This window comes from Halictus rubicundus, chromosome 1 (assembly GCF_050948215.1).
Source record: "Halictus rubicundus isolate RS-2024b chromosome 1, iyHalRubi1_principal, whole genome shotgun sequence".
NCBI classification, from domain to species: domain Eukaryota; kingdom Metazoa; phylum Arthropoda; class Insecta; order Hymenoptera; family Halictidae; genus Halictus; species Halictus rubicundus.
Window position 1 is genome coordinate 10,370,026 of NC_135149.1, and position 14,199 is coordinate 10,384,224.

Consider the following 14,199-nt stretch of genomic DNA (forward strand, 5'->3'; position numbering starts at 1 on the left):
CGGTCGGACTTGTGACGTGTGCAGAACGCAGAAAGTATTACGAACAGTATTTTTAATATACAGTATTCTCTCTCAATAGTCCGCTATATGGGGCTGTAGGGGAATATTTTTCCAAGAAATGAAGTACCCCTACCAATTGCTCTCGATACGTGGACCTATGTGTTTGCATTGTACCTCTCTCAATAGATCGCAACGAAGTTTCCTCGTATATAGACGTAGTTGCAACATTGTACGTATTTATTTATTAATAAAAGTGTTATTATTATTAGTATCTCGGAAAGAATATTCATGTAACGAAAATAATGATAACACTATAGTATCATAGATAGAGATCAACCAATACATTATGTAAATAAAATGTAAATAACATGTAATTAATTGACAATTTAAATAAAACATGTACATACCACTGAAAATATGTGTATCACTTTTTATATGTCTTGAACGAACTATTGAGAGAAACTACTGTATTAAGATTCAAGCCAAAAACCATTTCCCAATACTTCAAGTTCAAAGAACTTTTGTACTATAGAAAGTATGAAATATATAAATATGTATGAGTTGTCCCCTCCCCCTCCTTCCTTTCCAAGTAAGACAATACAAAACAAGAGAAGCTCTTGTGTATCGATAATACAATATCAGCGGAGCTGAGGTGCTTTAATTAAATTCGTTAACCACGGCTCTGTAGACAATAGACCGTCTCTGTTGTTGATTATATAATTTGCACGGTTTACACTACACAAGGATAAGCCATGCATCATTCAATAGTACACTATAAGTATCGTGAAAGTCAGAACCTTCGTACTGTGTAGATCACTCCTCACAGTGAGCGAAAATGCCCAAAAGCTGGCCATAGGAAAATTTTTCAAAGTAACGAATATTGTTCATTTGAGCTGTGATGTCATTAAGTAATAGTTCAAACTATAAGGAACAATAAAAATTAACTTCAAAAACTAATTTTAGCATTGTTAAATTATATCTTTAGTTCTGTTTTCCTTCATACAAATACTGTGAACTGTAATGCTTACTTCTTCATATTGTGCTAAATCTAAATATGAAATATTAAATAAATATGAAATATGTTAAATATGAAAATTGTTCCTTGATGACTAAATAATATAATTTTAATGTTAAAATTACTTTCGTGACCGTGGATGAGCATGTAGATAGTTTAAAATGTTCGGTTTCATTTTTGATTCTGGCTCCATCAACGGCGACGCCGCGCTCAACAGGACCTATCGCTGAGCCATAATCCGTTCGCTATAGTCGCAATCTGATTGGTCCGTGTTTTTCGTTAATAACTCGAAAACCAAGCGTCTCTGCACGAATTGGAAAAGGAAAAATGTGCTTAGACTTAGACTTAACTCAAAAATCGTGCCCCTCTTGTTTCTACACTCTTTCTGGGACACCCTGTATAATATATAAATTTCCGAAAGACACCAAGGCAAGGGAATCGAAGTTTCTATCTATGATCAAGATGACGATTTTAAAACTGTAGCGATTTAACGATTTTAACATTTGGCGTGAAAATGGTCGGATTAAAATGGTTAAAATGGTCTTTATGAGGCGAACGACAGCGAAGCTATTTTTTAGAAAGTCGTTTTCAGCGCATGCAATTCATAAGTTTAGACAAAGCATGTTCCCTACATTTAGAATCTTTCGTTTTCGGCCTCCATGGCAAATGCTGGTATCATAAACCCCTAGTTTCCGAGAAGCTGCGCTGACCGAGGTCCGACGGCCCGCAGCTGGCCACGTCATGCACCGAGGTGCAGGAAAGGTCCGGCAGAAATTCCGCTACGTTATCAAATTTTTTCTGTCACACCTAGAATTCCCAAAAAAGCGCGCCGCGGACGCAGGGAATAGCGACTGTGTGCAAACCGAGGGAAATGGTGGGATTGGTCAGCGATTGTCATCGATACTGACTAATTGGCATATTTTTAGGCGAACATCCGCCCATCAGAGTTTTCCTTAACGATTGCGGAAAAACGTAGACGACAGAAAATCTCGAGACGCGACCAACTAACGTCTAAGTCTTGTACGCCCCTCCGATTAAAATGTCTTGCATTCCGAACAACTTGCACAAATTCATTTACTCAACACGCAAAATACTCCTCCACCCTCCGTAATCGTCCACTATAAGTCGGTTGCTGTCAACACACGTAGCCTTGTAAATTTTTGTATTTTGTAAACTTTTCAGATGTAACCGAAGCTGTACGAGCACTAGTAACTTACCATATACCTATTTAGTTATAAATATTTTATATCCTTCCAAGATTAAATTGCATACCGCTCAACTCTTTACGTGATTTACAAAATTATTTAAGAGTAGTCGTGTAGCCGAGTTTAATGTCACGTCCAGTACAAAGAAAAATATATTCGAGTAAAAAAAAATATTCGTTGCGACGGAGCGATCCATATTTCCGTCGCATACGCGTTCCCGTTAATTAGTTTATGAAATGTGTTGACAGGTAGTCATGATGTCATCTGCTGCCGTTGAATTTAAAGGCTTTTTCAAAATAGTAAGTTATCCATATTCAACGGCGCCAGCTGGTATTCTGGTAACGCTTGTTCATGCTAAAAATTATGTAATGTTTATAACAAATGTTTAATTATTGGAAATAGATAAATTCTAAAAATAACTTGAGTTTTAGTACGCATTATTTTATGTGTTGTTGTTTATCTCATGGGACGTATTTTTTGGTAAACTATAATTTATAACTATACAAACGTAACAATAAATCCAATAAAATTAAAAACATCTATTTTTAGCCGCGGCAAAACTACATATAAGACATAACGTTTTTTGTAAAATGTGATTCCGAAAATGTACTTTATTTTTGGGTGGAGCCGACATTGTTCAATGGACTGTGAATATAAAGTTTCATATGTGAGGTCAACGCCTACCTCTTTTGTAACACCTACGATGATAGTCCCTTTTGTTAGGAATTAAAAGACTATAATTATTCAAGGTCATTCAGGGTCACAGGCAGAGAAAACGCATAAGATTTAAAATATGACAGCAGAATACCTGTATTTTCTAAATGTTCGAAGTAATGGCATTGGTAAAATAATCGCTAATAACAATGACCTATGATGTCGATGCGACTGTACACTAAGTAGGACAAAAAGAAAAGAAAAAGAAATTTCTTTTTCTAATATAGATTTGTATTATTTTTTTTTTCTTTTTTTATATAGTGTTTATATAATAAAAGAAGGTACAATTTCACTCAAATTTCAACCTGCCCATTTGGCAACAGTACAAAATGAAAGTACAGTTCCGTTTTCAAGCGATTCATTTTACGACAATAAACCTTCGCAATCCTTGTCAAGCCGGACAAGGTAAGTAGAATTTTCTGTACTGACAGGGCTCGCATTTAATTCTTTTCGGCGTGTGCATGCGTTTTTTATTCCTCTATTTTAATGCAGTTCTTTCAAGTCCAGTGAGACTTTTCGTGCGTGATGTCCATCAAAAAGAATTTTTTGCAAAAAGTAGTGAAATGAGCGAGGTTGTCTATAACTTCAGTGACTAAAATGGAAGCTGACGAGAAACATGCTTATATTTGTAAGCCCATCCATTTGGTACCAGCCACTGTATCAACCAGTCTGACGGAAGTTGAGAAAAGCAAAACAATAGACAAAGGTATTGCGAAATTGCACGCACTAAATGTAAACTATAATGGAAAGTTCAAAACAGAAAATATAAGTAGAAATAATAGTGTTGAGGACACATAGCAACAAACGATTTCTTTAGTTGAGGAACAATACATCTCAGAATAGAATAATATCAATATTTTAGGGGCGTAGGAAGGATTTTAAGGTTATTCCATTTTTTAAAATGGGACACTATATTGTTTTACATTGGTGTGCAATAAATACTGTTGTGATTTCAGTAAGAAGAGGTATTCGAGAAGATAGTTTTTACAAAAGGCGTTTGAAGTGTTTTTCAGAAAGGAACTTTGACAAACCTGTAACGTGACTACTTAAAAAAAAACTCGTAAATTATTCACCGTAGGAAAAACTGTTGCAAACAAAAGTTGCATAGTTTCTAGGAGCACATACCACATACATATGATGTTGTAATCGTTTCGTTGTTAAATTCTTTACTTTTGTATCGACATATAAACGTTACCTTTATTTTATTAAATAGAATGCCTAATATTTCTTATTAAATATGAATACAGCATAAAATATTGCACAAAAAAGTTACTACATTTAATCTCTAACATAACATAATTTAGCAGGATACAAGAGATGTGCGTCTATCTTCTGTTTAGACGTCTTTCAGAGTTTTCGCTACGTACGTGTAAAAATTATACTACCACTTTTGAAATATTCATTGACACCTCGGATACGACTGGACAATAACAGTTCTGCTTCGAAAAGAAAACAGATTAGCCCCACCCTTAGTAGGCTAACGCGCAACGGAAAGGCGACACTGATTTATAGACCAATATCCTTGAAAAAGGAGATCTCTGTGCAAAGCCTTGCTTGATAAAACGGAACCGCAGGCTCAGTATGCGTTGTACAATTTCGGACAACGTACTAAATCAAGTGATTCGTCTCGTCTTCGTTCATACCAAAAGAATGAATTTTAACATTGGAAGTCATGTAGCATAAAAAGAGTAAAATACAAAGTAAATGTACAGAGCAAGTTGGAAAATATGCACTAGATTTTCCTATAGAATCAATTATTCTATGATTCGTGTTTTTTTTTATTTACTCTAAAATATTTACAAGCATTAAAATAACATAATTTAAGACGTAAAGCCTTGTCTCATATAATACCCATTGTCAGATAAATTTACTCCTGTCCTTTCAGGACACCCTAAATTAGGGGTCCCTATTTCACGTTTATGTAAATCAGGCGTAATAAATAAATCTGGATTTTAATCCATGTAGTATTGAATACACGGATATCCGTGTATTTCAATTTCACGAACGTTCATGTATTTACATTACACGTTTATTTTAACACATTACTCACCGGCGATTATTTAATAAGTTTTAAATATTTATGATTCACAGCTGAGTATTACGGAGAAACTTATTCAACAGCAATGGCAACTTTGGCCATGAACCAACAAAAAATAATCCATTTCTTACGGAATTATTTTCTAAAAGATGATTTTTAAGTTCCTTTTTTTATATAGAAAAGTCATTGAGGAGCCAGGAGTCACAACACTTGAAGAATAAAGAATTTCAATGGGACCTTATGATGTACCGCCTCCTGAGCGAACAATGTTTGTTGTTTACAGATCGGTTCACTGTAACCTACCCGCAATTCGCAGAACTGTTCATGCTTCCGCCAAACATAGTTTGCGAGCTATTTACAAATAGCAGTGTAAACGCGGCATACAATACTCTCTGCACAAAGGTATTGACTACGTTAGTTATAACTTATAATATTACAATATTTATAACGGTATTCAACTGTTACGAAATTTCAGTATAATTTCATTATTTTTTGAATTATATCTCTACACATGTTAACACATTCATTTTATTCGTAAAATAGACAAAGAAATCAATTTATGCAAATTATGTATTTTTCATTATGTTTTTCTACAATTTCTGTTTCTGGTTATATTTTCTCAGATAACAATAAAACAGAGAATGTCAAAACATTTCGATTACACAACTTATATCATACATTCTTGGCTGCGATCACTAAATAAATGGAACGTCGTCGGAAATAAATTTTAACGGTACGCCTGGCCAACTCTATTTCCGCGGTCCCATCTTATATTGCCCTGGAATTAATAGATGGTCGTGACGCTGCATTACCACAAAATTGTTTCAAGTCTTAGAGAAGGTATTAGGAAACGACGTTCCATTTTGATGGTTCTTTAATCCTGCAGTAGTCGCGCCTACTGGACTCCGCGACTGACACTCCGCAGAATGAGTATTTTGACAACGAATAGCATCTAATACGTCCAAATGATCACTGATTGTTTTGTTCGTCGGACTTCGGGTAACTCGGACTCAAACAGAAAGGTATTAGGTGGGCGTGCCGCTGCGCGTAAAAACACTCAAATTATTAAAATTACGAAGCTTCTCTTCCTTTCTTTCTCTCTCTCTGTACAACAGGGAGGTCTAACTTGTTCCCCTCCAAGAACCGCAAGCTCCCCGCCATTAGTCAAATATCTTCCCACTACTACGAACATCGGTAGAGTTAGTGGGCCGACAGTAGCGTCACGGGAACAGGGACGAAGTTCTGCCCACTGCTACATAGCGATGAATTCTAAGAATGGGGGAAGTACCTAAGCGGGGAAGGAGTCGCGTGTGGCTTCAGACACAAGCAGTGTCGCCAAATGAGGGGAGGGAGCACGAATTGAGGGGAAAAAGAGTCATTGCAAACTCTTAGTTTGAACGGATACACGTATTATGTAAATAATATTTGATATTGATATCAATTGATATTGATATTGATATTTGATATTGATATCAATTGATATTGATATTGATATTTGATATTGATATCAATTGATATTGATATTGATATTTGATATTGATTTATAAATTGAGCAGTTGTAGTAATAATAAGAATATATCATATATTATGTAATTCTTTGTGTTACACAAAATTTATAATCGTATAAAATGCATATGTTCTTACACGAACTAGGAAACTCGTTAAATGGATGCACCCTTATTCATGAAACAGAGCGCAAATATTCATTGTCGTATGTGTCCTTCCTACGTGGATAAGGCTGAAATCTTACGTGATTAAACCAATATTCCCCTCATTATAGGATAACGATAATTACACTCGCTTATCGTGAAGACAACCCAGATTATGCTAGATAAAATGGAACATTTTGCAATCCTAACAGAAACGAAGAAAATGACTTTTGAAAGTAGTAGGCAGTTTTCCTCCAATATCTAAGAATTTACAATTTTTTAATAACCATAATATCACAAAATAAATCGGACATTATATTAATTTCAAGTACGTCTGTTTTCGTGATGGTCGCCCTCGTTTCGTCATACTTCCTCAATGGCGTCGATCACAAAACGTGTTCCCATACTTTAGAATACACGAACAAATATATTGTTCGTTTCAGTGGAAATATATGTGAATAATAAACTAAAATAATGAGCTACGATTGAATCAAATAACAATTTCTGTTCCGTAGTGGAACAATACCTTCCTTCGCATATGACCAAAATTCCAACAAGCTATTCGACGAAACCAGTTTTCATTCGACACGTTCGCGTCTTTTCAAATCCGAGGCTTTTGCAAATCTGCGAAGCACATTTGACATCGATAACGATATTTGAGAACAGTGGTACAAATGTTAAACTCTGACCTCAACCATTGACTTGCGGTGTAATACTGCTGTAGTGTTTCCGGTAATAAGTACATTGATATCGCAATACCGCAGTTCCAAACGAATCGGGATGTAAGGCTGGTTACGCTACCTGGTGATATTGAACTCTGCATTCTACATTAAAGTAATCAAATACATTTGATTCAGTTACACTTGTGAGTGTGATTGCTTTTATTGTAGGTGAGAGATGAGTATGTATAGTACAAAACTGAGAGAGAGAGAGAGAGAGAGAGAGAGAGAGAGAGAGAGAGAGCCCGATGAGAGGTTATGATTATGATGCGATGCACGCGGGCACAGAGTCGCCAGATCAAGACTTGTTCCCCCACTTTAATTACCCCTTCTACTGCGCTATTCCCCGCACTTCCGTCACGGCTCGGTTACGTGACGCGTTTTGTCTCTGTCGTGCATACTGCGGTTCCAGCAGACAAAGGGTAACTTTTCCCTCTCCTCATCCCAACATTTGAGAATCATCATATAAATGTTCAAAACTCTTGAAAATTTTAATGCTGCTATAGTTATGCTCCACAGTGTATGGTTTCACCCCTTTTGGAAACTGTATATACAGGAAAGGGAGTTTAAAGATACTTGCAACTGAATCGGTTGTTACTGAATGATATAGAGTAGGACCTCGGTAGTTGCACGAAACGGAGCTGAAAAAGCTTGCAAGTATCGACAGAAACAATCAATTGTATGAAATCTCCCACTTCTAGTATGTTGCTAGCATATCGAATCCTTGGTCCTCTTAGTATCGCGTGTCACGTGTTTTCCGTAACTAGGCAACTATCTCCACCGCGTGTGGACGAAATGCAACTGACGAGATTCGCATGCAAGCATCGAGAGTGCAACTGCAGATTAGCTAATTTATGTAGATCTCGTGGCTTTCATAATGTATCGTGGCTATCTACAGACGATTCCAGACTTCACATGGTAAAGATGTGTTCAACAAACAAAGTTACATGTACAAAACTATAATCTATGTATATCACCTTTCAAATTTTTAAGAGTTTTTATTAGATATTACATTGGTTATAGGAAGCAAGGTAATTTTGTAATGAAAGAGGCAGACTGCTTTAGTAACGATTTTAATGGTGCTCTTTCTTTAAAAGCTAGATTTCGACTGTCTTCAATAGCTCACCGAAACGACGCACTCAAATCGGCATGCGAACCCAAAGGGCCTCAGCTTTACTTAGGTTTCAAATTCAAAGTCACCGCCAAATACAATGTATCGATCTAGCTTATATAGGGTGTTCGACTACAGGTGGGAGAAAATTTAAGGGGTGGTTCTACAACACAATATAAGACGAAAATGGAAAATAAGAAACTTGTGATTTCGACTTCATTTTTTAATTATTAATAATTAAAAATCCGCCTAAAATGCGGCAACCCGACCAACAAAGGTGTAAGTTGTTTATGTCATTAAACCGCGCGACAGTCACGTATCAAAAAGGGTCCTTGCTCGGACCCAATAGTTAGGCCCAATAGTAACTTTGATACATTTCAGAGTAATTGAAATTGTTCATTTAATAATTCGATTTTTATTATGGAAACTGTACTCCTTCCTACTTAATAATAATATTCATAACTTATTTCGAATATTTTATAAAATAGCAAATAAAATTACACTTGCAAAATGTTATCATTGGCAAGACTTATTTGGAACTTTTCCCTACGCTAATGCACTTTTGATGTTAACATCATTCTGAAATAAATGAAATATACTCGATGTTTCAGTACACTATGTACATAAATATATAATATATATATATATAATCTTAAGGTTATAGTTTCTCTTTTAAAGGGGTTGACACAGTCAAATAAACGATACTGAGTTTCTGTAACAAAGATTAATTTATTTTTCTTTTACTTAAAATTACATTAGCCTATAATTGCATTAACTTATCCTACCTGTAACAAAGAAATGACATTAAAGTTTATTTCGTTAAACCGTTTTATTACTCTGAATTGCCGTACGCCGTAGGCCTTTTGTTTCTCATTACCAACGTTCGCAAATCTACGTGTATCGCAGCAAATTCAATTTAAAGGAATGCACTTAATTTCTTTACATATATAATACATCTATTACTTAATCCAATTTGTAAACTAATTGCGTTCTTATTTCACTTAACCACAATAACGGCTATACAGTAGCGACTGCATGACAAATTCAATAATGCTAGTAGCAATAATGATAATGATAAAAAAATATTTATTTACGATGCCCTTTTGACGAAATTGTGATACAGTGCAATAAGCAGACTACAAATACGCGCATCGTCCATTAATTTCACCGCAGTACAAAACCTTTGTTCACAAAACTATACAAATCATATACAGCGGACCGATCACAAGGTAATGAGCAACCCACAGAACTGTCATCGTGGATAGAATCGCAATGGGCAATGGATAAAGACACGACACGCGACACTGTTAACAAAGCATGGAGCGTGCTCTATGAATAAGGTTCATAGCTTTGATGATATACGCAGTTTCCACACAAGGAAGACAATCATGTCCCACAGTCCAGTCGAGTCAGTGAACAGCAAACCGGACGTTAAACGTTCCCGTTGAAATGAAGGTTCTCTACAGTCCGGGTTAGGTGGATAAATGTTGCTCATGCAGTCTGATGCATTGTCAGTCTTCCACATTCCTTGAAAGCCAAACCGTCCATCGTCACGTTTCCGGCCAATGTCGCGATCACGACGAAACTCTGCCGCAATAATACCACTGACCCAAATATGCCGATGCGGTTTCATCGTTACACCGTACATCAGGCCTGGGTGATTAGTGCGGCGGATTGCGAGCAGTGTCGCCAAATCAAGACTTGTGTCCCCACTCTAATTTCCCCTTCTACCGCGCTATTCCCTACACTTCCCCCGCGGCCCGGCCACGTGACGCGTCTTGTCTCTGTCGTGCATACTCCGCTGGTGGCAAAGAAAGGGTAACTTTTTCCCCTCAATTCGAGCTCCCTCCCCTCATCTGGCGACACTGCTCGCGAGCAGCAAACGACTCCTCTCCCTACTATGGGTCCTCCCCACCACGCTCCTATGGAGTGTGGGGCGAGGAACCTATATAGGAGGTTGTCTCCAGGAGAGATAAAAGCACGGAGGGTACATAAAGTGGCCATTTTTTAGTAAAATACCGATTTTATAATACTATTTTTCCTTTCCTTATTCTGTATGTCGAACGATATTTCGCCACTAACCTGAAGTAAACGGTGTTAACATTTTGTGTTTACAAACCTTACCACCGAGTACATAAGCTCGTAACTACGAAGGTCGGGGCGAGTTACATATCTCGATTGCGGCGAACCATACAATTCAGATTCGTCGATATTTTGCGGTCGCTCACGTAATTTTCCATGTTTGTCGAAACTTGAGATATTCTCATGATTATGGGTGATGTGTGTGTTATGTCTTCTCAGTGAAAGATTAAATTTTTCGAATATCGCTTATCGAGTCTTACAAGGAAACAAATCCAAGTTACACGGAAACGGTTAAAATCGCTTAACTTTACACACGTATAAATTTTGAACCAGTAAATTCCTAACATTAAAACTTGGATTTTTGACATTTTCTCATCAAAATCGTCAGGATTATATAAAAAAGTTAAAAATGTCTAATTTGCCAAGGTGAATTGAAATTATTCAAATAATTTTGCCTTGCTTACCAAAAATACTAAATATCGCTATAAAGGAAACGCCAACCGGATACACTTTATAAGATCCTCAAATGGGTCTATATTTAACTTTTGGCACTCGCGGCGCCACTGATACTCAATTAAATATTCTATAAACAATTCGCTTGGCACATTTTTCGATTTAAAAAAATTCTTTGCTGAACGCATTGTCGCTTGAATCCGTTGCGTATGCGTTTCACCATCGGCGACAACACGATGAACAGAATCACTGCGGGTAACAATTTTGTGTGTATATCCATTTTCTAGAAGGGCCGAGTATGCCCTCGATGCATCGGTGTGTATCTCTGTACCCTCAATTACATGTTGTTTAATGAAGGCTATGAGAGTCTTGGAATCTCCCACATTTTCTGGACAAACCACAGCACGGAAATCTTCGGAATCATTTTCTATCATTCCTAGAACCCAATGTCCGTCGATATGTTTTCCACGAATATATTTCGCTTTTCCGAATTCGCTTCTGTCGATTTGCACAATTTTGCCGGGCCCGCCAATTCTTCCACGAAGTTCTTCTCGGCAGAAATAATCGTCCACAATCATATTTCTGCAAAGGTTATAATAATCACAGATCGTTCTATCGCTTAGACTTATTTCCCCATCTACATCATGTTCCCATGCTTCATGTCGGCATTTTTCATAATCTTCCGTATGGCAAAAACTATACATAATACTATATATTTTTCCTAGCGACAAGTGTGAATTCTCAAAAAACGTGTTTTTCGTGATGGTAATTTCGTGTTGTTTTGTCTTCGTTTTGCACCGGAAAGTTCCAATTCCGTGACGATTTAAATGTAGCGTCATCTCTTTCCGGTGCTTCTTGCAATATCTGGTTTTTGGTAGAAGGTTTTGATTTTGAGTCCAACGTATTGCATCTTCACCATTTTTTATCTCACACATTAAACGTCGGCGGTTCCACTTTGACATTTCAGAGGTTATATGAAGTTTTATACAAAATGTCTGGGAAAACCGCGGAGAAGAGAATCCGAAGGAATGCGAGTCAGGAAATCCTAGGCACACACACACACACGTATACAGTTGAGTCATGCGAATTCTTGCTGTTCGCTGAGTTGGTTACAACTAGTACTTCAGGTCAGAGTAAAAAGAGATGAAGCGACGCACCTCTTGAATTGATGTAGGTATCGAAAGTTTTGAAACGTCGCGTCACGTCGCTGAGTCCCCACATAACGAACATCGAAACGTTACAACTATGTCGCGTTGGGCTATATCTGTAAGTCACGTGAGCATTCAAGGTGAGGAATAGCGGAGCGCGAAACTTACCCGTCTTGCTCCTGTGCCGTCACGAGCTTTGTTCTCCAGACCCGCACATACTGTCGCACTGATATTATACATATACTCTACGCACTAACACTATACATAAGCGATGAGCACGGATGCCTGCTGTGGGCAAAACGCTTCCCCCATCAACATCTCTTTCGTGCAGCGCGCACCTTCGCTGCGCAGCGGTGCCTTCGTCTCTCCCCTTGAACGTCCCGCCATAGACGGGACTTACGCCATAAGGGGGCCGACAGGCATTTGGCCTTGACTGTCACGCTATGTTATCCTGTGCCTTTTTTCTAGACATTTTACGTCTTAAATAAGTAAGTAATCAATTAAAAATGCATACCACCGTGTTTGTACATGTCTTCGCTATGTCTGTATAGAGCCCTTTTTTCGATACGAACACTAAATCTCGCGAAATTAAGAGAATCTCTCAGCGGCAGCCATCTTGTGACGTCATACTTGCTTCAAAATTCGAATTTTCTGCCGAATATTGTTAATTACTCCCCGATGAGGTAGAAATTCGAAATTTGGGCTCTATACAGACATAAATTGGACTTTTAGGAAACACAAGTGACCACTTTTAAACTGCTCATTGCAATATTGAAGCGATAGTTTGAAAAGGTTTTGACCCATGCATAAGTATATGGATTTCAAACCCTGCCGGCCCCCGGCACGCTATGTTACGCTGTGTCTTTTTTCTAGACATTTCACGTCTTAAATAAGTAAGTAATCAATTAAAAATGCATACCGCCGTGTTTGTACATGTCTTTGCTAGGTCTGTCCAGAGCCTTTTTTTCGATACGAACACTAAATCTCTCGAAGTTAAGAGAATGTCTCTGCAATATACGTATATGAACTTGCAAGGGTCAAAATCTTGACAAATTAACGCTCCAATATTGCAATGAGCAGTTTAAAAGTGGTCACTTGTGTTTCCTAAAAGTCCAATCTACGTCTGTACAGAGCCCAAATTGCGAATTTCTACCTCATCGTGGAGTAATTTGTAATATTCGGCAGAAAACTCGCTTTCTGAAGCAAGTATGACGTCACAAGATGGCTATCGCAGAGAGATTCTCTTAATTTCGAGAGATTTAGTGTTGAGATTTAGTGACGTAGCAAAGACATGTACAAACGTGGTGGTATGCATTTTTAATTGATTACTTACTTATTTATGACGTAAAATGTCTGGAAAAAAAGGCACAGCGTAACATAGCGTGACAGTCAAGGCCAAATGCCTGCCGGCCCCCATAACACGCGCACATGATCGGCTACGGCATGACGTACGAGGGGAGAAACGAAGGCACGAGTCACCGCAGCGCGGCGAAGATGCGAGCTGCACGAAAGAGACGTTGGTGGGGGACGCAGGCGGCTCTGGAGCTCCAACCGTGTCTATCATTGCTATACACGATAAGACTTTCGAATTTCTTCCCCAAGCTTTTAGCACCTGTTACAGTTCATTCTACTCGTTTTGATGTGCTGAGTACGAATATCACTTTCGTTTCCTGCGGAAATTACAAGTTACCGAGATATTTGCAAAAACACTTTCTTACTAGTACATTGAATTCCGCCTATAAGCTTGCGTCTATGACATAGTCACTGGCATAGCCGGCCGCATCTGTTACAAACGGACAAGTGGCTTCCCCAATTTCCCTGCATCCCATCACCACAAAACCTAACCTAAACCAAACCAGTATTCATTTAAGAACCCTGCCGCGCCGTCGCTATCACCTATGCTTGTGTCTGTGCCACAGACGCACACTTATAGACAGAATTCAATTGTGAATCGTTTGAAAGTTTCCTGCGAATATCTCGGGAACTTGCACTTTCCGCCAAAAACGAAAATCATATTCGTATTTAACAAGTCGAAACGAATAGAATGACGTATAATGAGTTTAGC

At 37.9% G+C, this 14,199-nt stretch overlaps 2 protein-coding genes across 2 annotated transcripts in view; one reads left to right on the forward strand and one right to left on the reverse strand.

Moving 5' to 3' along the window:
* Positions 1 to 14,199, forward strand: part of LOC143354063 (zwei Ig domain protein zig-8) — a 265,431-nt gene that overhangs the window by 112,062 nt on the left and 139,170 nt on the right. The window lies entirely within an intron of this gene.
* On the reverse strand, positions 10,968 to 12,199 carry LOC143357070 (uncharacterized). The gene has a single exon (XM_076793307.1). The coding sequence runs from the start codon at positions 12,066 to 12,068 to the stop codon at positions 11,016 to 11,018; it is 1,053 nt and encodes a 350-aa protein (XP_076649422.1). The 5' UTR covers positions 12,069 to 12,199; the 3' UTR covers positions 10,968 to 11,015.